This window comes from Bicyclus anynana, chromosome 26 (genome assembly GCF_947172395.1).
Source record: "Bicyclus anynana chromosome 26, ilBicAnyn1.1, whole genome shotgun sequence".
Taxonomy (NCBI): Eukaryota; Metazoa; Arthropoda; class Insecta; order Lepidoptera; family Nymphalidae; genus Bicyclus; species Bicyclus anynana.
In genome coordinates, this window is record NC_069108.1 from 1,866,210 (window position 1) to 1,891,166 (window position 24,957).

Genomic DNA, 24,957 nt, shown 5'->3' on the forward strand with positions numbered 1-24,957 from the left:
ATTTTATAACATTTTAATACCCAGTGTTTTGTATTATAGGTATTTTTAAACATTGTTAAATATGTATTTAAAAGATATAGAAAATTAAAGTATAAAAAATATAGAAAATTTAAAAATAATTTCAGTATTGATCTGCATGGATATAGAAATCTTTTTCATCAATAGATTTTGTATGCCTGGTAATTTTATTTGAGCATGGTGTCTAATAACTAAGGGATGTGGTCATCTAACAGCGGTTGCAGGACATGTGGACTCGCATGGTACGTGGCTTGATTTTTTTATAATATTCTGCATGATTAATAAGTTCTTTATATGCCCACTTTTAATGCAAATGTTTAAGAACTAAATTCTATATCTATGCATGCATGATAGATTGTGTAAAAATTTTAATGATGAATTATTAATTTAAATTATCAAAGCTTTTGAGATGAGATATGTAAATGGCTTAAGCTTATTGATTACCTTTATGAATATGATCTTTTTTTTATTCTGATTGCAAAAAAAGGAAGTTATGTTGTTTAGTTTCGAAAACGGCTAGACTGATTTGAATATTCTTTCTTTTAGCCTAGAAAAACGATCAATTTTAGGAAAAAAAAAAAAAAAAGCAACATTTTTACGTTTTAATTATTTTTTTTATTGTTATTAATATAAATATTATTTTTTTTTTATGAATACTCGATTATATATAACTAATACGTTGTTTATAATCGATCTCCAGGGATTGGAAGAGGAGTTCACAGCACAACTAGACGAGCAGGAGAGGCAGGCGGCGAACGCCCGCCTCCCTCCTCCCACCACCAGCATGCCACAGCACAGCTCGACGCTACATTCGTCCAGAACTAGTCTAGCGTCCAGCCATTACGATTGACAAATAAATGCAAGTCCGCGGTAATCGGCTCTTTGACTATAACAGAAGTATCACATCTTATAGGTTAGAACCTAACTTAGATTTAGGGCCTTATCATACTAGCGGTTTTGTAGTGAATTAACGACGTATATTCAGTTACTAAATGGATTCTGAAGAGGAAACACAGATTTTTTATTTATTAAAATTTATTTAAAAAAAAAAAACAGATTTCTGGCTTAAAAACTATTGCTTATAATGTTTGTATTTTTCTTTCCAAACCAAATCATCGCAGGTTAATTTTTCGTCGACCAGTTAATATTTTTAGTTCGTTATGATGATGGGCCTAAGATTTGAAAAGATCGTAAATTTTGCGTCCGATTTCGAATGAAAGTATAAACCTGCCTATGCTCATTAGACCTATTTATGTCACCATAAAATTGTAAACACCGTTAGATTATAATCTATCGCGCGAGATTGTGAACCGCAACATACTGCCTTCGATCTTCTATTCAAAAGTGGATGCACAATCAGCGATCGAAAAACGTCCCCACTCAATGAGTGCCAAACACAACTTCTTGGCACTCAATTCAAGTAGTTGCATTTGCAGATTCAACCTTAAACTCAATCCTTAAGGTTGAATTTGCTCTGAATTTGGGATTTTATCGAATATTGGACTATATTTAAAGGCCTTTAGGTATAATTTTCTTTACCAATAATTCTAAAACTGTCAAAGCAAAATTGGCCAGTTTTTAAGTGAAATTTTCTACATGATTGTGCGTCCTTTTATTATAAGAGGTAAATGCATACTGCTTACAATTTAACGTGTTATTATTCGGTAGATTGTAAGGAAGTACGTACAAACACTAAAAAAAAATACCTAACCTAACCTAACCATTGCGTTTTGAGTTACTCAAGATCCGGTTCTTTGGAATATGTTGCGGTTATAGTATAAAATGTCGTTGGCGCTTTTAGTATAATGTTTTCCAAAATGGCGACCGCCGCGACGTTAGTTCCACTTTTGGCCACCGGGGTAGAAAAGTTTGTGGCGCTTTAAGATCCTATCTGTAGGATACAAATTCTTTAAAAAATAAAAGTGTAAACTGGTCTATGGTTTATAAAAATAATCTAACTTTTAATCACTGAGCAGAAGGAAAATTAAGCAGAAAATGTGTGACGTGAACAATACCTTAGAATTTCTATTGTTATAAATTACTTTACTACTAAATAATCTGATTTAGTAGTAATTTAATTTTTACGTGAAACGGAATGGAAATCCAGCAATGGTGACGTCGTAGACAGAGAACTCAATAGACGATTGGTGTTTTTGGTAAATAAAAATATAGCGACGTACAATGGACAACCCTTAGTTGCCAAGTGCGGAAAAGACCCAGGAAGGACACGAATATCTTAGCATTCCATGGATTCACAGTGCGGTTGCCGGGTCCATCGCGTGGTAGAGAATAACTCCGAGCAGAGTCCTAGACTTGTGACCAAAGAACGTAGGGTTAAGGAATTTCTTGACAACCGATTAACACTCAGCTTCTCTCGTAAAGAAGTTAAGAATACACGAATTTACTATCAAAAAAGTAAATGTGTAAGGTTTTCTCTTTTTTAAAAGAATGCGATATATGCTTTCAGACTATCTATTTACTTCTCTGTCTACAGCTATCATGTTGCTCATTATGACAAATTAAATTAAAATTAGACTCCGCGCTACGAAACAAGTCCTATAGGGACGGCGCTAATGCCTTAATGACACTCATTGTCATTTGGTAATGGTCTTATCGTCAATTTTAGTTCAGGTTTTAGCCGAGGGACTTCTTTCGTAGCGCGGAGTCTATCTAGAGGCATAATGTAATTTTTAAATATAACGACGGAATGGTGTTTTAAATAACGGCCTATATGTAGCACAATAAGATATTTGCATGAAATTTGAGCTTATTTCGTCCTAATACTTGTTGGTATTGATGATTTTTGTAAGTGCCAAAATTTACGAGCATTTAAGACTTAACTGTAACCAGTAACGATGGCTACTTAATAATTGTGTAAATTAAAAACATATAATAATGAAATTTTTAATTTAAATTGTATGAAACTGTCAATAAAGTATGTGTGATTTTATCCAAATATTAAAATCGTGAGATATGGCCTTTACAAGTTTACTAAAATAAGCTATTGCTGCCAGCTAGCCAATGACGAAGCTAATAATACAAATAATAAAACATGTATGAGGGTGTACAAAAGTAATAGAGAATTTTTTTTTTAATAATAAGGGTCTGGGTTCTAGCCCTTTTGAGCCCTCTTTAATAGAGAAAAAACCACAGGTAACAATATGAAAATCGTGAAGTATATGCCGTCAAGCATAGTTTACAAGCTATCGTCAAGTTTGACTATTTGTAGACTCTACTACCGGGTTCGGAAGGCAGTTTATAGAACTTAAATCTTATGTAGATGGCTTTCTTGCGATTGGTTGCTTGCGTAACTGTCAAAGCGAAGCTTTACTGGGTCCAATAACAAGTGTTTGAAGCCAAGTTAAACATCAATTCTCTCTCTATAAACTCTAACGCTTCGATAACTAAAAAGAAAATGGGAATGACAACCGATTGATAGGTTGATCACGTAATCTATCGATAACTAATGTTATTTTGTAGTTTTCGTAGCGTTAGCTAATGTGACGTGACGTGTAGCAGCGACAATGATTGTAATATTAATTTGTGGTAGAGGAAACACATCGAGCAGGTCCCGGGACTTGTGACTTTGGGTGTAGGTTTAAGGGGGGAACCCTTACAACACAAAACGTTACAGCGACTGGCAGCGTGACGGTGTCTACGCTGCCTAACAAACAACTGAGCTCAAGTCATCAAATACCCTCTTATTTATACCAAAACTGATACCTCCCCTGTGTGTGTAATCGAAAAAGAACGAACACTAAGAAATAAAGAGAATTGATGTCTTGGCTACGAACCAAGGAAGATCCATGCGGTAAACTAGTTTCAGGCCATGTCTTCGATTGAAAAGTTTTGCGTCATGTAAATTATTGTAGTTAGCAACAAGGAATTGAATATAAAACGCGGTGCATTTCGAGACTGCTTGTTTGTAACGCCAGCGCGGTGCTTGTAATTAAGTACATAAGACAAGCTGGGTAACTTAAGTATAATATAACTATAATTGTTGATTTATGAAATGTTCGGGGGGTTATTAAAACTCGAGTGATTTTTTATAACGAACGAAGTTTATGTACGATATTTGGTATTATTATATCGATATCGAATGTATAATGAAAGAAGATGGTCCAAAGTTGTATGTAGCCCAGGATCAGTCATTGTACCCTGGCGGAAATAAAAGAATTTTTTTTTTAACTATTTTTGATTACACAAATCTACGACTTTACTTTAATTCTTTCAAAATAATATTCATAATCTCCCAAGAAATGCAAGATTATTATGGGTAATAATGGCGGATAGATGACGTTTTCAATGCAGTAATCGATTTGACGTTTGCTGTTGTCATGTCATAGTTGCTCTATGGGAGCCATGTTGGTATAACTCAAAAACTTGGGTTTTTATTTTATTTTATTTTTTTTATTTAGTTAGATTTATTCACTTTAATAAATTTTAATAAAATCCTTGTATTAATTAAATTTTAATGATACGGGTACAAGAGTGGATCTGAAATGGACCATCTCCTTTGTCATGAAGCGGAGGTTCTATAGGTTCAAAAGGTTGAGAAAAATAAAAATTCAAAGGGTCCAGAAAAATTAAAATTCTAATTCCTCAAAACTTTGTATTAGGTACTATAAGGGATTATAGTTACACTGTATTTCAAAATTACCTAGCTTGATTTTATGTTTTTTATTGTAGGTAAATAAATTGTAATTAAAATTATATAAATTGAAATGGTTAATGAATATAAATACTTGGGACCTGAGTTAGTAGCAAAATACTGTACAGATGATAAATAGATAAAAACATGTCTCAATATTAAGCTATAATATATCATAAAAAGCTCTAACTGTAACTCCAAAAATTTAATGTTTCAGACATTTCAGTTTTCATTGCTGTAAAATTTCTTTTGAAAAAAAACCTGGCCTGGCAACAGGAAAGAAGTCAGAATACCATAGACTAAATGTGCAAAATGCTAGAATCCACAGCTTAAAGTGACTTGAAACATAATACATTCTTAAATAAATATTTTTGCCGCTAACTCAAGTATCAAGTCGTTTAGGTCCAAGCAATAATTTTTTCATAAATGTGTGTTTGTGCGTGAGTTATTTTGATATCGGTGTGTATTTACAATTTATGTCATAAAATCTCTTGAATTGATTAACAAAATAACGTAGAAAGGTTTCTGCTAAAAACTATTTGGCCTTGGCGCTCCATGAAAGTATTGTATTTTAGTTTTATGTAGTTGTGACATCATAATTAACAAATATGGCCTAGAATGGAACGAATTCAATTTAATAAATAATAATCTAAGTAGATGGCGCGGTCCTTCTGTTCTGTTATACTTCAGAATATTAATAATATTAATGAAAAGATACCGCTTTGTGTGTATCATTAATTAATAACAAAGACTTTATTTTAGATATCGAAAATGTATACACATTTTCACGGTTATAGTATGCGCCGATTTTCTAGTCCGATCTGAGTTTGAAACACGCCGAACTGCGCAGTTATTTTTCCTTTCGCAGTCATACTTATACGCCTCGTGTTCAGATCGGACTTGAAGTTTGGTGCATACTATTGTTTGAACTTTTCTGACAGTTTTTCTATCAGTGTTATGTTTCATCTAATTTAGGATTAATTTTGGTAGTTCACTTATATATATATTTTTTATTAGTATGTAAGTATTTTTTTTTTTAATAATTGCGAGTTGTTTTTATATAATTACTAGCGGACGCCTGCGACGTGCGTGAGACTCGAAAACTTTCAACTATCCCCACTCTACTCCTACCCCTTTTTATTTTATTTCTGCCATAAGAACCTTTTCCTTACAATAACAAACACATAAAAAAAAAATAGTGAAATCGGTCCAGCCGATATGGATTCATTTTTATATAAAAAGATGTAGGTTTTATTTTGATACTAAATATTTAATTATTGTACGTGGTTCTATATTTGGCATTGACTTAATACCTATAGACGTAGCCATATAATTATGTTGGATGTGGGATTGAGAAGCGTATTTACGAATTTTATGAGGAAGTTGAGACAAAAAGTATTATCTTCTGTCTCTTAGGCCGTGGAAGTTTTCTTTGTTTGGCTAACTATCAGTTAGCCAAACAATTTGCTGTCAAGTTGTGCGTTGTGCGAAATTTTCTTGTTTATTATTGTTTGTTAGATTTTTAAGATTGTTTTAATGTACTTGTTAGAAAAGGACTCCATTAGTAAGATGTAGTGTTATTTATAATGGGAGAATGCAGTGTTTTAAGCTGTAAAAGCCGCAAGGAAACGGAGGCAGAGGAAGACACTCTTCACTAGTAAGTATGTAAAAAATTAAGGTTATAGTTTATAGAACAGATAAAAATATGATTGAACAAATAAATCAATAAACAATTTCCATTAAATAACGTAGATTTTAACGAAATATGGCATTTTTCCTTTAACATAACCTCGTAAAAACAACTTAGAGTGTTGCCATGACTTTATAAAGATTTTCCACTAAATCAATTTTTAATTAATAAAAAAGAATATTAATTTTTTACTTTTCTGATGACGGATCATTAGTGCAGCTCTTAAGATCTACTTTTGCTAATACTCATAACAAATGGAAACAATATATCTAATTATATTATTAATTTTATTGCAGGTTTCCCAAGGATATACATTTTAAACAAACATGGATAATGGCTACTGGTCATCAAAATTGGCAGCCTAAGAACTTTTTTTTAAATTTGCTCTATTCAGTTTGAGAAGGACACAATCAATATGTAATTTGGATTCATAAAACTAATAAAACTTCTAAAATAAATTAGATTTTTTAATTAACCCAGATAGGGGGCCGAAAATTGTCCAACAGGGAATCGAACATTTATAATTTGTTTCGGTTCATATTTACATTCTTTGGTTTCGGCTATAGGTTAACCAACTAGTTTTACCAGTTAACACGTTCGATCATCCCATTGGACTATTGCTGACACAAGCTTTTTACTTTGATGAAGGGAGTTGAATTCACTACTAAAAAATAAATAAAAAAGAAGTTCGGGAACTTGTTTTTAAGTCATAATATTTATGTGTAAACGGTTTCAGATAAAATATTAATATAGCTTTCTCAAAATTCGAATTTAACCAAATTTAGGGAAAATTTTAAGTAATAGCAACAATTCAGTTATGTATTGTTGTTTCATGTGCGGCTACACGGTGGTTACATCTATAGGTATTTTATCTAAGATATTTGGTATGTGGTTATGGTTCATTGTGTGGCACTTTACTTTTAAAGAAAAAAAGTTAAACTTCGTAGGTTGAGCTACCAAAAATTATCAACTAATAAGTAATCTTTTGACAGAGGCGGCTTGTCATTTTTCTGCAAAGACTGTGAACTGCTTAACTGTCAGAAAAGTAAAACCTGGAGACCGTTTTAGTCAACTTGAGAATAAACTCGAAATAAAAAACATGTATATTTTGTACAGTTGTTAGATGGAGTGAAAATATAGTCAGTTTGAATAGATCGCCGACTGACATGTAGATATAGGAGAAAATGAATATTTTTTCATGTACATACAGTATTTGTGTATTTTTTAATTAATGTGCCTACTTAATTTATAAAAGACTTGCGTGTGGCCGCGTTCTTTTTACCACGACCACATAGAGTAAGTAGGTTTTATTGTAAAATAAAAAAAACTAACCATTTTGTCTATGGATTTGTTTTTAGGTATAAAAATGGCTAATCTATTTTTATGTATGGAAATATTATTTTATTACTACTTGCTACTTATTTTATTATTATTATTATAGAAGTTTCTGATCGTATTTTAGATACAAACCTTTTTATTTTGAATTTTTCAATGTTTACGGTAAACCAAAGACGACTTTCCAATATATAAAAAAGCTACATATCAATTCAATATTATATTTTTTGCAAAAAAACGAATGAACAAAATTTTATTCCGTCGATCCTTGCCTGGATAATTTTATGTAATTCTACAAAGTGACGGGAATACATTCAAAATAAGTTAAATATCCAGCCTAGCTGTTTTTTTGTCCACATCCCAATACGCTTAAACCAAAATGGTCTTATGTACAAAAATGTAGAAACTATTTGCTCGGATCTTCTTTATTAAAGTATTTATTTTTTTAAAAAGTGAATTTTCAATTTGAAATATAAAGGGTGATGCGGGGAGGAAAATATTGTTTAATATCCATTGTACAATTTTGCAATATTTTATATTTAAATATGTATAAAAATTTATTTCAGAAATCTGCTCAAATTAAAATTTTAAGGACCCTGCCACACCCGATGTAGTATTATCACCTAAATGTGCTCCACTTTTAATATTATAAGAACAAAATATAGATTAGAAAAATTGCCAGATAGATTTATGCAGTTGTGTTACAATAATCATATTCTTAAAAGACTGGATTCCAGGACTTGAAAAAAATTAAAAAAAAACATTCATGAACCATAGACATTACTAATATTTTTTGTAACAAAACTGCATCTTTTATCTGCTTTTTAGAAATTTTATCATCGCTGTCATTTAATAGAGAAAGAGAGAGATTCCATTAGTCCGTACTATTGTAATTAAATAATAATATTATATTAATGATTTCATTTAGATAAACTGGGAGTCCAAAATTATTTGTCCATTAATAGAAACTTATATGTTTTAGTTAGATAGTTCTGTAAATTGTAAAACTTGCATTTTCGCGTTATAACATTGTCTGAGATTACCGCAGTATTGAAGCAGTAATGTTTTTTTTTTTAGTAATAAAGCCGTAGCCATTTTTAATGTTAATCTTATTATTTTAATAATATTATTTTTGTCTATATGAAGTAAATTATTGTTACATCATTACGAGATATAAAGAACTTACTTTGTATTGTTGTGTTTTATTTTAATTTATTTTTATTTTTTTTATATTTAGTCCTTCACTCACCTGATGATAAGAAGATGCAATCTAAGATGGAAGCGGGCTAACTTGTTAGGAGGATGAAAATCCACATCCCTTTCGGTTTCTACACGACATCGTACCGGAACGCTGAAGAAAACCTTAATCGGCCCAGCTGGGGATCGAACCCAGGACCTCCGTCTTGTAAATCCACCGCGCATACCACTGCGCCACGGAGGCCGTCAATGTTCTATAGATGCTAGTATGCAATTATGCATGAACAAGTTAGATCATGATCATATATTTTTGACAGAGGGGTAAGCTTTATTAGAAGGTGATTGGTCTGAGTAAAGAGGTAAAGTTTGTGATATGGTAGAACGTGATCTCTGGATCTACTGAACCGATTTTGAAGTGTCAGGCATAGGCGTATATATTCTAGGGTGGGCCGGGCCCACCCTAGAATATTCCAGTGCCCCTAAAATACTGGGCTACCAATTTGAAATTCTATGATGGACGCCGAAATAAATTTTACACAAAATATCAAATAATAACATTTACAACTTATAATATAGGAAAGCCTATAGGTAAGTAAAGACCTTTTCTGCTACCTACCATAGATACAAAGAAAACATAATAAATAATTCGAGCCGTTTCAGAGGTCTGCGTCTACAAATATTGCTAATGAAATTTTAATATTGAGTGTCGACTCTGTTCAGTAATATGTAATAGTGATAGGCCATGTTTTATCTCCATATTTTCACGAGAACGGGTACTACGCGGGGCGTGGTACCTGTACTAGTAATAAATAACAAACCAAGGTGGTATATCAATTTATTTCGTTCAACTACTGCTAATATTTAATAAATAGGTATACAAAGCTCAAATATACATTTAGACATTCATTCGCTGACTAGAACAATAAATAATTTCAACTAAATAATAATCTGCAATTAGGTAAATAATAAACTTAACATTTGTTAATTAATTACATTTATTTAGGTACTTTATAATTAACTTACAATTATGTATCATGATATGAATATATGTTTATCTTACAGTTTTCGAGATTACCGTAGACAAATAGAAATTGTAGAACGACTATTTTTACGGTTTTTGGATTCTTTCAAATTCGATGATTACATTCGGTTTATTTTTAACCAACTACGTAAAAAAAGGAGTCGTTGGTAAGTACGTACCAGACTGGTACGTGGGGGTAGGCTCTTCTCTAGCGACGCCACTGCCTACGAATACGTAATGTACGAGTAGTTTATTTTTTTTAATCTCTAGGGGAGCTGACCTTCCCGACGACGACGACTTCCTAGCGACGTCCCTGCCTACGAATGTTTAAGAGCAAGGATTCAAATCATCAGTCATGTTGACATGTGAACAGGTGACTTTCTGTCCATTCGGCACCGCGATACGGAATAGCTTCCCTTGCGGCATACATACACACACCTTGAATTGTCCAGTGCCGTGAAACTTCTCTGACTTGTTCAATGGGAGAGCTATGGGGAGGTACCTGACGTCGATGAAGACTCCTTCCTTCCCGCTGAGCACCACTGACCCGTTGATGGACTTGAGGTAGATGTCCTGGTCCGCCTTCCAGAACAGCTCCTTGGACTCCATGTGGGTGCCCTCAGCTCCTCGGAGGTGGGCTGACGACTCGGACCTCAGTGTCAGGTCCTCGTCTACTGGTGATGAGATGCGTTTGGTGGAAACTTGCTGTGAAATTAAAAAAAAAATGTGTTCTGCAGACCACACGACTGAAGTAAAACTTGTTTCATAAATAAAAATAAAGCGCCATCTGTGAGCATCAGGCATAACTGCTTCGCAACAGGTTCTTGAAGTGTACAAAAAGGGATTGTTTCGAAGTTTTTTAAAAACGCCATCTACTGGTAGTTTAAAGGTAACATACACTTTCACTTTGCCCGCAGATGGCAGAACGCATCAACCGATTACAATTTACCAACTTACGCCTAAAGTCAAGCGTTAAGAAGTATACCTTCAAAAAAGGTTAATTCAACAATCTAAGCGAATAGTACTTGTAGAGTTAAATGTACATTCCGAATGAGCACAGTAATATGCATAAAAGTGAATATAGGTATAGACCTAATAAAAAAACTAACTAAAAATATGTGATCTGTACACCGTAGAAGTAGGTGCGAGAGTTACCAGCAAAATCTCTCTATAACTTGCTTAAAGACCTTGGTCTCTCTAGAAGTGCAGCTAGTTCTATATTAGAACGGGTATCCAAAGCTGCTCTAGTAGCATCTACCCAAATTTAGCTAGGCAGGGAGAACAACACGAGCGAAGAAGGGGAAAAATTAATCGATTGTCAAGGAATTCCTTAACCCTACATCCAGTGGTCACAAGTTCAATCAATGGAATGCTAAGTTAATCGTAATTCGTATCTCTAATATTGCACTTTAGTCCCAATAGCATAAGGTTATAGATAGGCAAATACCTAACATATACGGCTAGATTTATGGCTATTGGCTTCTTACGAAGTTGAGTCGATTTCTTGAACAGTTTCCCTTTGGTTTACGGATATAGAAGTTCTCAATTATTCGTTTTGTATACTCGTCCCGCCAATATAAATACATACGAATACGTAAGCTAAGACTGCTCACAGGCACACAGGCAGTGATGACCTCGGCTACTATTCTGGGCTATTTGTAGTACTGTAGCGTCCGGGTCCGTCAGCTGCAGGGCGCTGTAGTGATGTGATGTGATGTCGTCGTCGAGTCAGTCACCTTAGCGTGCAAGTTGTTGAGCGCCGCTCCGAGCGTGAGCGCAGCGCTGGCGGTGCTGAACACGCGCGCGCCGGTGTCCGGGTCCGTCAGCTGCAGGGCGCTGTAGTGATGTGATGTGATGTCGTCGTCGAGTCAGTCACCTTAGCGTGCAAGTTGTTGAGCGCCGCTCCGAGCGTGAGCGCAGCGCTGGCGGTGCTGAACACGCGCGCGCCGGTGTCCGGGTCCGTCAGCTCCAGGGCGCCGACGCCGCGCGCGAAGACACCTGACGCGTTCACCGCCAACTTCGTCTCCGCGCGCGACAGTCTGCCGACAACGATCAGTATAGTGGGTGTCCACCTTAATGGGACGCCAGCGGCGTCACCGGGGATTTTGGGCGAGCGCAGAAGTATCGCCTGATGGGGCCGTAAGGCAGAAGCAGAAGATGTGGGTGGAACAACTCTTTAAGGGCGTCTCCTCTGTCCTCTGAGACTCGGCCCTCGGCGTTTTTATGAGTCATCATAAATGCCTATCTATCATCATTAAGAACCCATGTTCGACTAACTGTTGACTGTTAAGCTCGAGTTTCCTCCAGAATTAGAGCAGACGTCGACGGCGTCACCGGGGGTTTTGGGCGAGCGCAGTAGCATCGCCTGATGGGGCCCGAATGCAGAAGCAGATGATGTGGGCGGAATAAGTCTCTAAGAGCGTCTCCTCTGAGACTCGTCCCTCGGCGTTTTTATGAGTGATACACGAGTCATCATAGATACCTATCTAGCTAATGCATGTCATCATTAATAATAACCCATGTTCGACCAACTGTTGAGCTCGAGTCTCCTCTCAGAATGAGAGCATTATGCTAAAAGTCGACCACGCTGATCTAATGCGTATTGGCAGATTTCACACACGCAGAGAAATGAGAAAATTCTCAGGTATGCAGGTTTCCTCACGATGTTTTACCTTCACCGTTTGAGACTAGTGATATTTAATTTCTTAAAATGACCCATTCACCCTCCGAAATTGGAGACAGAGGTCATATCCACTGGGCTATCACGGCTCATTAAAGTGGGTGTCTCTTTTGAATTACATTAAGTTTTAACTGGTTGTGTAAGTCCCGTAGACTCCTTAATTATTAGGACCTCAACGACGTCACCGGGGGTTTTGGGCGAGCGCAGAAGCATCGCTTGATGAGGCACGAAGGCTGAAGCATGTGGGCGGAACTACTCTCTAAGGGTGTCTCCTCAGAGACTCTGCCCTTGGCGTTTTTATGAGTCATACATGAGTCATCTAGATACCTATCTAGGTAACACATATCATCATCATTAGGAACCCATGTTCGACTAACTGTTGACTGTTGAGCACGAGTTTTCTCCAGAATGAGAGCATTAGGATAATAGTCAACCACGCTGGCCAATGCGGATTGGCAGACTTCACACACGCAGAGAATTTAGAAAATTCTTAGGGATACGTGTTTCCTCAAGATGTTTTCTTTTTCATTTCTTAAAATGCACATCACTGAACAATTGGAGGTGCATGCCTCTGACCAGATTCGACCCTACGCCCTCAGAATAGCAGGCAGAAGTCATATGCACTGGGCATGTAATTAACTGCATATAGGTATTTTGGAAAGTGCATTTAAGACATTTATTGACATAGCTCAACGAGTCGCCAAGCTGTAGTTGCAATGGGCGGTACATTGTTCGAAGATCCAATGGACGTTGAGGTCCAAGATGCTGGAATTGCGACCCCGCACTGTAATGCGCAGTGTTGGTCGACCCCCACCAGGTGGACTGACGACATCGCTGGAAACAAGTGGGTCAAACGCCACGAACATCATGACATGGAAGCCACGATATGATGATAATGATAGATGACGATGACGATGATAATGACTATGGATGCTGATGATGATGACGGTTTCAATGATAATGACAACGATGGATACGGATGATGACGATGATAAATGGCGATGGCGATGACAATGAGGATGATGATGACGACGGCGACGATGATGAAGACGACAATGAACGGTGACGATGACGATGACGATGACGAGACATAGCAATGCTCAGCTCACCTGGTCTGCAAGTTGAACAGCACGGAGCCGTTGTCGCTGGCGATGCTCATGGGCGCGTCCCGGAAGCTCTCCAGCAGTCCGTCCCGCTTGTACACGTGGTCCAGGTCCGCCGCGCCGAAGAGCTTCATCGCGTTGTGCTCGGGCAGGAACTCCATGCTCTCCAGACCTGAGGACAAGCCTTTAGTTAACTTTGTAGCGTTATCTATACAAATATTATTGTTAGATAATTATTAGCGTATCCACATTAATATTTAGTTCGTAGATTATCCATAAGTTTATAACGTACCAAAATGTAACCCGACATGTGGCGTGCACGATGCACATGTGGCGTGCAGGCCACACTAACAATGGGGATGATGACTAGGTTTGAATATATTGATTTTTATGATACATTCGGGTAAATAGGGTCAATGTTAACTAATTTCTACATAAAAAACAAAGATTGTCTGGATATTTGCAAAATAAATGAGATTATAGAATTTCAAAATATATTAAAAATATTTTATCGTAATTAGATGAAAATTCATACAGTTTTAGCTTCCTTACATTAAATGTGACATTTTTTAATAAATGAACTATAAGCATAAACGCACAAATAACAAATATATTAGTAATTTTGTTTGAACGCGCATACAAATCTAACGATCATTACATTGGCTATGACGTCATTAGTTCGAGCCATTTTGTATGGAGCGTTTTTCAGTGATCCGCGGCAGCGCCGCAAATCTGACTCTTTAAATCCCTGTAGCTCCGAAAGTAATGATCGCAGATACCCTGTTACTTTTACAAAATTGCTTTACTATTAGTATACTCTTAATTTATATACAATTTAAAAAACTGTCATCATCCCTATTAACAACTTAAGAACACATTACTAACCCAATGTATTTGGTAATATTAACTATTAAGTCAAACAGTAAACGGCGATCGATAAACACGCTTTTCTTTGCCACCTTACCTTCTTACCACACGCGGCAAAACTTGACCTGATAAGTAGGTGTCTTCTTCTTGGTCGCATTCTCCATTGCTGAAGGTCGGGATATGACCTCTGCCTCCGATTCTGGAGGGTGTGGGCTCGAATCCGATCCGGGGCATGCACCTCCAACTTTTCAGTTGTGTGCATTTTAAGAAATTAAACATCACGTGTCTCAAACGGTGTAGAAAAACATCGTGAGGAAACCTGCACACCAGAGAATTATCTTAATTCTCTGCGTGTGTGAAGTCTGCCAACCCGCATTGGGCCAGCGTGGTGGACTATTGGCCTTACCCCTCTCTTTCTGAGAGACTCGAGCTCAGCAGTGAGCCGAATATGGGTTGATGACGACGAAGGTCGGGTGCAGTCCCTTCCATGCGTTGTTAACAATTCGCCTCCACACAGTCCGGTCCTTAGCTTTTCTAATGGCTGTTGTTACAGTGAGTGACTTAACCTGTTCAGACCAGCGGGTAGGTTCGGCGGCGTGGTCGTATCCCTTCCACCTTGCCCACCACTATTACTTTATCCAGGTTATCGGGAAGGCGACAGGCTATATGGCCAAAGTATCACAAAATCATCTGGTAACATACAGTTGAAAGTGGAAGTAGGTGTAGCTTTTCTTTTTTGTCCGACTTCCAAAAACGAGGTTCTAAATTCGGCTGAATGTAGTTTTTTCTTTTTTTTTTTTAAGAAAATTGTAAGGGTATAATTCCAGGGTGGTCCCATTTTTTTCATTTGGGTAAAGACTTCTACATGGGATAAGAGCAGTGATAGCCCAGTGAATTGTCTGCCTTCTTAATCCAAACGCAATCTCTAAGCGGTCGGACTTTATCGAGTTTACCATAGAGTAGGATATAAAGGGTAAGGAAATAAGGATAGTTTACCTTGACCAAGTCGCAGAACAGCCAGTATCGTGAATGTCAACATCAAGTTCCCGATAGCCAACACAAATAACAGGCACACGAGGGTCCAAAACGCAAAAGTCCGTCTTCCTTTATGCATACTCTTCGACACGTCGTTCCCATTCTTGTCGGAGTAATTCTTCACTGCATTCGTTTTATGTAAAAACACTTGACTTTGCGAGGCGGTTTTCGTCAGAAGCGCTTTCTCACCCCTATTTCTCTCCAATGTGTCGGACATTGCTTCCGATAAGGGCGAGACGCCGCGTAGATTCGACATCATTTCGCTATTCAGGTTATTCATAACATTAAACAGTTTATGAGACTAAAAATAGATTGAATTTGTGACACCATAGACGATTTCAAAATGGTGCGCGCGCATTATCGATCGGCCATTCTCGTTTTTCATTGGTCTGACTCATAAACCAATGAAAAACCAATCGACGGATACTTTTGCAGCTTTGGATACTTGGGTTTTTGACCGATAACATTCGTTATTTTCGATTTTTATATATATAAATTGTATTTTATTTATTGATAATATTAAAACAATGATTAAATAAAGAAAAAATAAATGCAACAGCTTTGTAAATATTTCACAAATACAATTTTCATTGATTGGATAATTACATGTCTATGGATTTCGATATTTCTAACATTATCTGTGTTGTTCTTTAGTCTTTTTATCTTCTCTGTAGTCTATAGTAATTTGTTTCAAATTTGACAATTTGCTTTGTAATCATGGCGTCTGAGCGCTACAGTTTTTCTCTAACTACTTTTAGGTATTATTTTTAACTAATTTACTAGATTTGTTACTAAAATTAAAAGGCAACAAGTTGTCTATCTATTCCCTTTAATAGTTTCGTTTATTGCTTGGTAAAACATGTACAATACCGGTGTATTCTAAGTCCAGCATCGATAGTGTTATTGCTTTAAAATCTTCTTATTTTTGTTGTCTTATTGCAGTCCGTCTGGTAAATTAGTGCAAATAGAATATGCATTAGCCGCTGTAGCCGCCGGAGGGACCTCCGTGGGTATCAAAGGTACTTTTTTTGATGTTTTTTAAGGTTATTGTCTAGTCATCATTATGAGGCATAACTTTGAAGTTTTTACCTTAAATTAACTATAGTATAATAACAAACAGATGAGCAGCGTTATATGGAATTCATATTCAATAAATACATACACACAAACTAGTCTGTTGTATTGTAAAAGGTATTTTACAAGTTTAATTTTTGAGATTTGTTTCTCCGTTTTCAGCATCAAATGGCGTTGTCATAGCTACAGAGAATAAGCACAAGAGCTCACTTTACGATGAACACAGTGTCAACAAAGTGGAGATGATCACTGGACACATTGGTAAGTATCTCCATCATTATGTGACATTAGGCAATTCCCTAAGGTTTCACCTGCACAGTTCCTGTTCTCATCAGAATACGACAATAAAATGTTCTCTATGACACTTGGAGACGAATATCGTAGCAAACCATGGATTCACTGTGCAGGTGCCAGTTCTATCACGTGGTAGAGAGAAAAACTCTGAGCTGAGTCCTGGACTTGTGACTACAGGATGTAGGGTTAAGGAATTCCTTGACAATCTAGTAATACTCCCCTCCTCGCTCGTGTTGTTCTCCCTGCCGCCAAATTTGGTAAGATCCTATTAGAGCAGCTTTGGTTACTCATTCTAATATAGAACTTGGTGCAGTTCTAGAGCAAGATCTGTATGCAAATTATAGAGTGGCTTTCTATTGCAAAAAAAAATTTTTAAATTGGTTCAGTGGATCCAGATCATCTACAAATTCTGTGCTGTGTGTGTGTGTTCTGTGCTGACATTCTTTTTGCTGTTTGTGACTAAAATCTCACCTGATGGTAAGTGATGACGCAGTCTAAGATGGAAGCAGGCTAGCTTCTTTCGGTTTCTACACGTCATTGTGCCAAAACGCTAAATCGCTTTGCGGTATGTCTTTGCAGTTAGGGTGGTAACTGCCCACGGCTGAAGTCTTCACCAGCCATACCTGGACCAATTAAGAAAATCTCAATCGGCAAAGCCGGGGATTGAACCCAGGACCACCGTTTTTTTAAATCCACTGTGCCACGGTGGCCGTCAAAACTTCAACCCTTTCAGTGTCATTATACATGTAACACTATTCACAAGTGGTCAAATACTCTTTCCAGGCATGGTGTACTCGGGCATGGGTCCGGACTACCGGCTGCTGGTGGCGCAGGCACGCAAGACTGCGCAGCAGTACTACCTCATGTACCACGAGCCCATCCCCACGGCGCAGCTGGTGCAGCGCGTGGCCACCGTCATGCAGGAGTACACACAGTCGGGGTATGTTGACCCGACATGTCTATACACTACCCATTTTTTGGTCCTTTAGACAAATATCTTAGCATTCCATGGATTTACTGTGCGGGTGCTGAATGCTGAGTCTAACATTTATCATTCATAATTTATGTTATTGTAGAGGAGAGGTATCAGTGTTGGTACAAGTAAGAGGGTATTTGATGACTTGAGCTCAGTTGTTTGTGAGGCGATCCTTTTGTTGCCAATGTCCAGTCGACTCGCACAAAACGTTTCACATCGACGTTTCTAATAAGAACAGCGAAGATGTGGAATGCCCTTCCAGCTTCTGTATTATTATTATCCTAACACTTATAATTTGTGCACCTTCAAGACAAGAGTGAATAGGCATTTCCTAGGCAAGCGCGTTCCAACCTAGACCTCATCATTGCTTTCCACATATTGAATAAAAAAAAAATGCAGCGTGTACACCGTCACGCTGCCAGTCGCGTTAGTGATTTTGTGCAATAACGTTTTGTGTTGTGTTGTAATTATTGTTTAGTGTGGGCATGGAGAACATGTCGTTCAGGGAAGGTGAGTGTTTATGCATTCTAAAGGGATCCCTTAAACCTACCCCCGAGGTCACAAGTCCTGGGACTGATCGAGGTGCCACAAAATAATGGTACAATCACAATTGCTGCTACCCGTCACATCACAATAATGTGTAATGTGTGTACAGAGCTTAGACTATTTGAATAACAGGACCTGCCTCGCTAACCGTTATCCCTCTGGCAAAGATCAAAATCAATGATCAAATGCGTTTATAAAAACTGTTGCTACAGAATCGATGTTTCATTGTTGTAATCATTTTCGTTGTGTAAAGAGCTCCCTAAAAATGCGAGTTTGTGTAGTTAAATGACATAAAAAATGGCATAAAACTTGCAGTTTAGTAAAAGATGGAGTAACGTTTCATTTGTAAATATTTAAACCTTAATTTTATCAAATTTGTAATAAAAAAAAAATTATAAAAAGAATCGATTCTTTTGACGAAACAGCCAAACATCGATCAGTTATCGAATATTCTATGTATTTAATCTGTGCATAGTCTAAGAAATGTGTTTGTTAGATTGTGTAAAAATTACGCGTGTGTGTATTGCGAGTCAAATTTATAGTTGTGTGTAGTGTATGGACATAGAATATTTTCAATGTGTGAGTTTACCTCGTCCCCCTCAAAAAAAGACTGACAATTTTGTTCGTGAATTTGAGTGCGATGCATCTCCATTTTCTAATTGCTCTATGGTGCAGAGGCGTGCGACCGTTCGGCGTGTCGCTGCTGGTGTGCGGCTGGGACGGCGGGCGCCCCTACCTGTTCCAGTGCGACCCCTCGGGGGCCTACTTCGCGTGGAAGGCCACCGCCATGGGCAAGAACTTTAACAACGGCAAGACTTTCCTCGAGAAGAGGTACGCTCTTTAAACTCAATTGCTCAACAAAAAGCCTTAATAGCTCAATGGTACGGAACGGTGATTCGATCGTCGCCCCGTTGGTCTATTGTCGTACTTACTCCTAGCACTGTGTTTGTCTAGTTCAGAGTTTCCCAAACTTTTTTGTGTCGTAGACCCCTTGCCATGTTTTGTCGTATTGGGTCCCCCTAGACCCCTTATACTTATTTGATATTGATTTTCTGTATCCTAAAACTTACACAATTTTATGAACTTTTTACTTCATAGTTACTATTAAAATAATGTATATGTTTTGATATTATAAAATAATTTGATGTAAAAAAATAGGTACTATCAGTATGTGCTATGATCCACTATTGTGGAAACCATTTTCATTTAATGGACCCCCAAATTTTTATTCGCTGACATAGACCCCCTAGGGGTCGATATAGTCCACTTTGGAAATCACTGGTCTAGTTGGAGGGGAGTGGGAATATTGGTCATATTATAAATGATATGGCAAATATTCTTTAAAAAAAAACTTTTTTTTTGAAGTTAAACTTCTTTACGCACGTTACGGAAAGTGTAATCGGACGGGGCTTTTAATATGCGTGCTGCCATCTACCGTGAAATAGTGAAAGTGTTAGTTATTTTAAACTACCAGTAGATGGCGTTCGCAGAGAACTTTGAAACAAACCCTTTTTGTGCACTACTTGTTGCGATGCAGTTATGTCTGAGGCTCATAGATGGCGCTTTGTTATTTTTGAAAGTAAAGCTACGTATCTCAATTACAAATATTTTTAACTGACTTCAAAAAAGGAGGAGGTTCTCAATTCGAGTGTATGTATGTAAAAATCCATAAATGTTAACGTAATGGATATGGTTTTATAGATTTTGATGAACCTCCGAAAATGCGTTATTAAATATGATATTTATATCATATATGATATTTTTTAATGAGTATGTTTGAAAACGAAACGCATTTTCGGAGGTTCCCACAATTTCAAAAATCTATAAAACCATATCCATTATCTCAATTACAATCTCAAGTACGTATCTCAACTACAATTATTTTTACCAATGCGGACTGTTACATCCCTAAATTCTATATTCGTAATGCAGAGCTGTGACACAGATATAAATGTTCTGTCAGCAATATATCTGCTTTATAAACCGTAGCTCTGCCTCTAAACATTCAGTCGTTCTGGTGATTAGCCGAATTGCTGTCCAGCTACGGACCTGGTTTATGCCCGCCGGTCTGGACTAAGTAACAAGGCTAAGCCCCTGATAATACTAGCCGCCTATAGACCCTTTGCAGGTCCTCGCGAGTCGCGAAACGTAGTGATCCATAGTAATAGAGTTTGTTGTCGTATTTTGAACTATAGTTAAATTATAAACAATAAAACTCAGTTTCAGTTAACAAAGTGTTTTTTTTTATAAACACCGAGAAGCCGAAACTAACAGTACGTTAACATGGTTTTATGGACTTTTTTAATTGTGAGAACCACCGAAAATGCGTTTCGTTTTCAAACATACTCATTAAAAAAGTAAATAACTGTTGCTGACGTAATCACCATCTAGACACCCCCCCCCATCCTCCCCCACCTCATGTTAACAAAAATAAGCAAAGCAAAGACCCCCACCCCCTATAATGTTTCCATAATACTTGAAGGAACCATATTTCACTTTTCAGGTATACAGAGGAGTTGGAGCTGGACGACGCAGTGCACACCGCTATACTCACCCTCAAGGAAGGCTTCGAAGGCGCCATGACGGCTGACAACATCGAGGTGGGCATCTGCGACGCGGCCGGCTTCCGGCGCCTCGAGCCCGCGCACGTCAAGGACTATCTGGCGAATATCCCCTAATCTGTACATAAAATATAATACAATATATAAACTTTTCATTTTTTTTGTTTGTTTTATTTACTCTGCCTCTGAGACTGTAAGTTTGAAAGTTACAATCGATGTTAAACTGAGTGCCTAGTGGCAGCTCAGACCAATTATTGTATGGACCTGCCTCGCTAGACGCTTTTCTGTCAAATTATATGATCAACAATCTTGTGCGATTATAAAAACTGTCTATAGTAATCGATGTTTCATAGTTGTAATCGTGTTCATCGGTTAAAGAGCTCTGTAAAAATATCTTTTTGTGTAATTGAATTGTGTAAAAAAGGTCAAAAACTTCTAGTTTAGTGAAAGATATATACCAAATCTAAGCTTGTTTTCTTCGTAAATTTGAGTGCGATACTGGTCTTTCTCTAATTGGTCTGAGAGTGGCAGTTTGATGCTGTGACGGTCACGTTAGCGTAAACGCAAATTTCTAGGGAAATTAAACAGCGCCATCTAGCGGCACAACTGTTTCAATTCCATATAAATTCGCGTTTTTTACGTTAACGCAATAGTAACAGTATGAAAACATTGAAAACTCCCACTAGAAACACTGAACAGACTGTATGGTCATCGATCTTTGCCTATTTCATAGAAAAAGAAATGCCTTTTTTTTATTTGATAGTAACAGTTAGCTGTATGGTGTAATACTTTTGCCTTTTCGCTATGGGGGGAAAAAAAATAGGCAAAAGAAAATTTCACAGTTCTTTGAAAGGGAAACGAAATAGATTCCATCTATTTCTCAAAATGAGAAGGTTAATTAAAACCGACATCGAGGAGAGTCCGCGTATTTCAAGGACTAATAAATATAATCTGTACATAAAATAATAAAATAAATATTATTTTTTTTTTTGTTGCAGTTATTAACGCCGGCTCTGAGACTAAATTATTTGTAACTTATGCCCAAAATAGTAAGTCAGTTTTAAACAAATCATATAATAGGGTAGTTGACTCATATGAAATCTTCTCTTTTTTTACTATATAAAAATAAGTCGGGTTTTCCTTCCTGACGCTATAACTCCAGAACGCACGAACCGATTTCCACGGTTTTGCATTCGTTGGAAAGGTCTCAGGCTCCGTGAGGTTTTTAGCAAAGAGCAAAATTCAGGAAAAATTTCAACGTAAGATAGAGGTAGTTGAAAGTTTACATCGAGTTTTACGCGGACGAAGTCGCGGGCGTCCGCTAGTTTAATATTAACAATATTAATTTCGTATAGTAGGTACATGGAATAAAGGTCCGAAATATATCGATATCAATAAATATCACGTATTTTTTCAAATTTGCCAAACGTCTTAAACGCTGTCGTCCATTTTGTGACGTCACCAACACCCTTGATAAACTAAATTGTTGACTAATATATTTGTCAAACGCTCCATTTGTATGGGATTTATTATAGTGACGTCATGAAACAGTTGAAAGACTGTCATGGCCGACAGGCGTTTTGGCTCGTATTGTCAAAAACATATTTAAAAACTAATATTTTCAAGTAATCACGTCTCAAAAAAGTATGAAAAAAATTTTTAGTCTAGTAGAATGCTATTAAACTATTTAGGACCATTTAAAAAAAGTGTCAACTAGCCTATTACGAACAGGCTCTTGAGGTCAGAACGTGATCTATGTCTATCCCGTCACTGTGGGCACTTGTTAAAATTACAACCTCTTGGAAACAATTGTAAGTTCACAAAAACATTCAAGTTTTGACGGCCTCCGTGGCGCAGTGGTGTGCGCGGTGGATTTACAAGACAGAGGTCCTGGGTTCGATCCCCAGCTGGGCCGATTGAGGTTTTCTTAATTGGTCCAGGACTGGCTGGTGGGAGGCTTAAGCCGTGGCTAGTTACCACCCTACCGACAAAAACGTACCTCCAAGCGATTTAGCGTTCCGGTACGATGTCGTGTAGAAACCGAAAGGGGAGTGGATTTTCGTCCTCCTCCTAACAAGTTAGCCCGCTTCCGTCTTAGGTTGCATCATCACTTACCACCAGGTGAGATTGTAATCAAGGGCTAACTTGTAAAGAATAAAAATAAATAAATCTGTTGGGAGATTACACATTACAACCTCACAAATCAGAGATTTAATGAACTGATTTTGATAATTCAATTACCATTAGAAAGCTACGTTATTTGTGAGTGTCAAGCTATATTTTATCCCCGTATTCCTACGCGAACTGGAACCGCGGGGCGTCTGCTGGTATTTAATATGGCTGTCCCTGTCCCATTGGAAAAGAAGAATTTGCTTCGAATTTCAAATTATGTAGGTACCTACCACAGATTCATAAATAATAGGCAGATGGAGTGCACGGAACAAGACGATGTCGTACCCGTCACAAATACAAAAATCAAAAACGAATACATTCTCAAGTCAGTACGACACGAAGCGTCGCATAAGTAATTTTCAATATTATTCAAGAAAAATGGCGTCTTGAGTTTTTAAATGTTTAAAAACTGTAAACATTTAAAAACTCAAGAGTTTCAAGAGAAATAAGATGGAATATTTTTGTATGGGTTATTATTCATTACTAGCGGACGCCCGCGACTTCGTCCGCGTGAAAGTCGTTGTAAACTTTCAACTACCCCTACCCTACCCTACCCCTACCCTACTCATTAAGGTTGCACTTCTTTATTTATTCCCCCCCCCCCCCGCGAGTCGCATCGAGCGCGGCAACCGTTATACAAAAATAATCCATATAGCATGAATTAGTATTCACGCGCGATGGCTTCTTATATTTCTTGTATAACTTTGGTGTTTCTTTCCGATTTTTATGATTCTTTTTTTATTGAATATGTGTAACTGTTAACTTTTAACTGTAACTGTTAAGGTTAAATGTTAACTTTTTTAGTTAGGGATGAGTGATGAGTGTTATAAACATAAGAGTAGACAAATATAATTAGAAAGCTCCGAACTGCTAAGCTATCGGGAGTTACACGTGTTATTGTGAGTCAACCATAAAATATAGACATATATATGCTGTTGTGTTTTTATAGATAATTTTAAGGAGAACATTTCCGTCATACATGATTTCCATGTAGCTTTAACCATTAAGGCTGTACACGCGACGGAAGCTTAAAAAATTTAATAACTTCTCCCGTTTTCTCAACATTTCTCTTCACTGCTCTGCTCCTATTAATCGTAGCGTAATGAAAAGTATACTATAACCTGCCCAGGAGTATGTAGAATAATTGTACCAAGTTTTGTTAAAATCCGTCCAGTAGTTTTTGTTTCTATAAAGAACATACAGACAGACAGACAGACAGACAGACAGACAGACAGACAAAAATTTTACTGATTGCATTTTTGGCATCAGTATCGATCACTAATCACCTCCTGATAGTTAATTTGGAAATATATTTCATGTACAGAATTGATCTCTCTACAGATTTATTATAAGTATAGATTAAATTGATTTACGTAATAGTTGTTAGTGATAAATTTTGAAACTATGAATATGAAAACAGTTTGTCTAAGCGGATGTCAAGGAGACGCGTGACTTTTGTTTTTTTAACAAATTGTGGGTTTTTGCTGAGGTTTAAAAAAGTACCGTTCGTTTTTAGACGGATGATAAAGGTTTTATATTACATTACAGCACATGTGCATTTTACTGTAATGAGATACATAACAATTTTAAAATGGTTGAAATAATAAAAAATATTACTGTACCTACGCGAAATAATGAGAATTTTTCTATTTTTAAAAACAAACCAACATTTCAAGGAGCACAGATAAGATAATGTAATGTAGAAAAGATTTATTATGATAAAAAAAAATCAGATTC

General features: G+C 36.9%; 3 protein-coding genes across 4 annotated transcripts in view; 2 read left to right on the forward strand and 1 right to left on the reverse strand.

Annotated features, from left to right (window-relative positions):
* LOC112050810 (serine/threonine-protein kinase 10) overlaps positions 1 to 8,886 on the forward strand; it is a 73,441-nt gene extending 64,555 nt beyond the window's left edge. The window contains exons 27-28 of one of the 2 annotated variants that reach the window (XR_008252160.1): positions 719 to 6,326; positions 6,656 to 8,886. Coding sequence is in view for 1 of the 2 variants with exons in the window: in XM_052889572.1 (XP_052745532.1) it covers positions 719 to 868 (150 nt within the window). In the remaining variant the exon portion in view is untranslated. Of the gene's footprint in view, positions 1 to 718 lie in introns of both variants that reach the window. The other variant, XM_052889572.1, reaches the window with a different exon arrangement.
* An 835-nt stretch (positions 8,887 to 9,721) lies between these two features.
* LOC112050792 (uncharacterized) lies at positions 9,722 to 15,944 on the reverse strand. The gene is made up of 4 exons (XM_024089144.2): positions 15,559 to 15,944; positions 13,702 to 13,867; positions 11,789 to 11,951; positions 9,722 to 10,617 (listed from the first exon to the last, which is right to left on the reverse strand). Exons 1-4 carry the CDS (start codon positions 15,875 to 15,877, stop codon positions 10,240 to 10,242), a joined length of 1,026 nt encoding a protein of 341 aa, XP_023944912.2. The 5' UTR covers positions 15,878 to 15,944; the 3' UTR covers positions 9,722 to 10,239.
* Positions 15,945 to 16,274: 330 nt separating this feature from the next.
* Positions 16,275 to 21,208, forward strand: LOC112050791 (proteasome subunit alpha type-2). The gene is made up of 6 exons (XM_024089143.2): positions 16,275 to 16,355; positions 16,540 to 16,616; positions 16,834 to 16,932; positions 17,749 to 17,905; positions 19,163 to 19,318; positions 20,991 to 21,208. The coding sequence occupies exons 1-6, from the start codon at positions 16,315 to 16,317 to the stop codon at positions 21,163 to 21,165; spliced, it is 705 nt and encodes a 234-aa protein (XP_023944911.1). The 5' UTR covers positions 16,275 to 16,314; the 3' UTR covers positions 21,166 to 21,208.
* Positions 21,209 to 24,957: the final 3,749 nt, after the last annotated feature.

Bases quoted from the DNA above. Each gene is read 5' to 3' on its own strand.
- LOC112050792 (XM_024089144.2), bottom strand. From the start codon at position 15,877: ATGAATAACCTGAATAGCGAAATGATGTCGAATCTACGCGGCGTCTCG. The intron at 13,868-15,558 runs GTAAACTATCCT...GCTTGTCCTCAG, and splicing joins TGTTCTGCGACTTGGTCAAG to GTCTGGAGAGCATGGAGTTC. The intron at 10,618-11,788 runs GTGACTGACTCG...TTAATTTCACAG, and splicing joins TCAACAACTTGCACGCTAAG to CAAGTTTCCACCAAACGCAT.
- LOC112050791 (XM_024089143.2), top strand. From the start codon at position 16,315: ATGGCGTCTGAGCGCTACAGTTTTTCTCTAACTACTTTTAG. The intron at 16,617-16,833 runs GTACTTTTTTTG...CTCCGTTTTCAG, and splicing joins GACCTCCGTGGGTATCAAAG to CATCAAATGGCGTTGTCATA. The intron at 17,906-19,162 runs GTATGTTGACCC...TCTATGGTGCAG, and splicing joins CAGGAGTACACACAGTCGGG to AGGCGTGCGACCGTTCGGCG.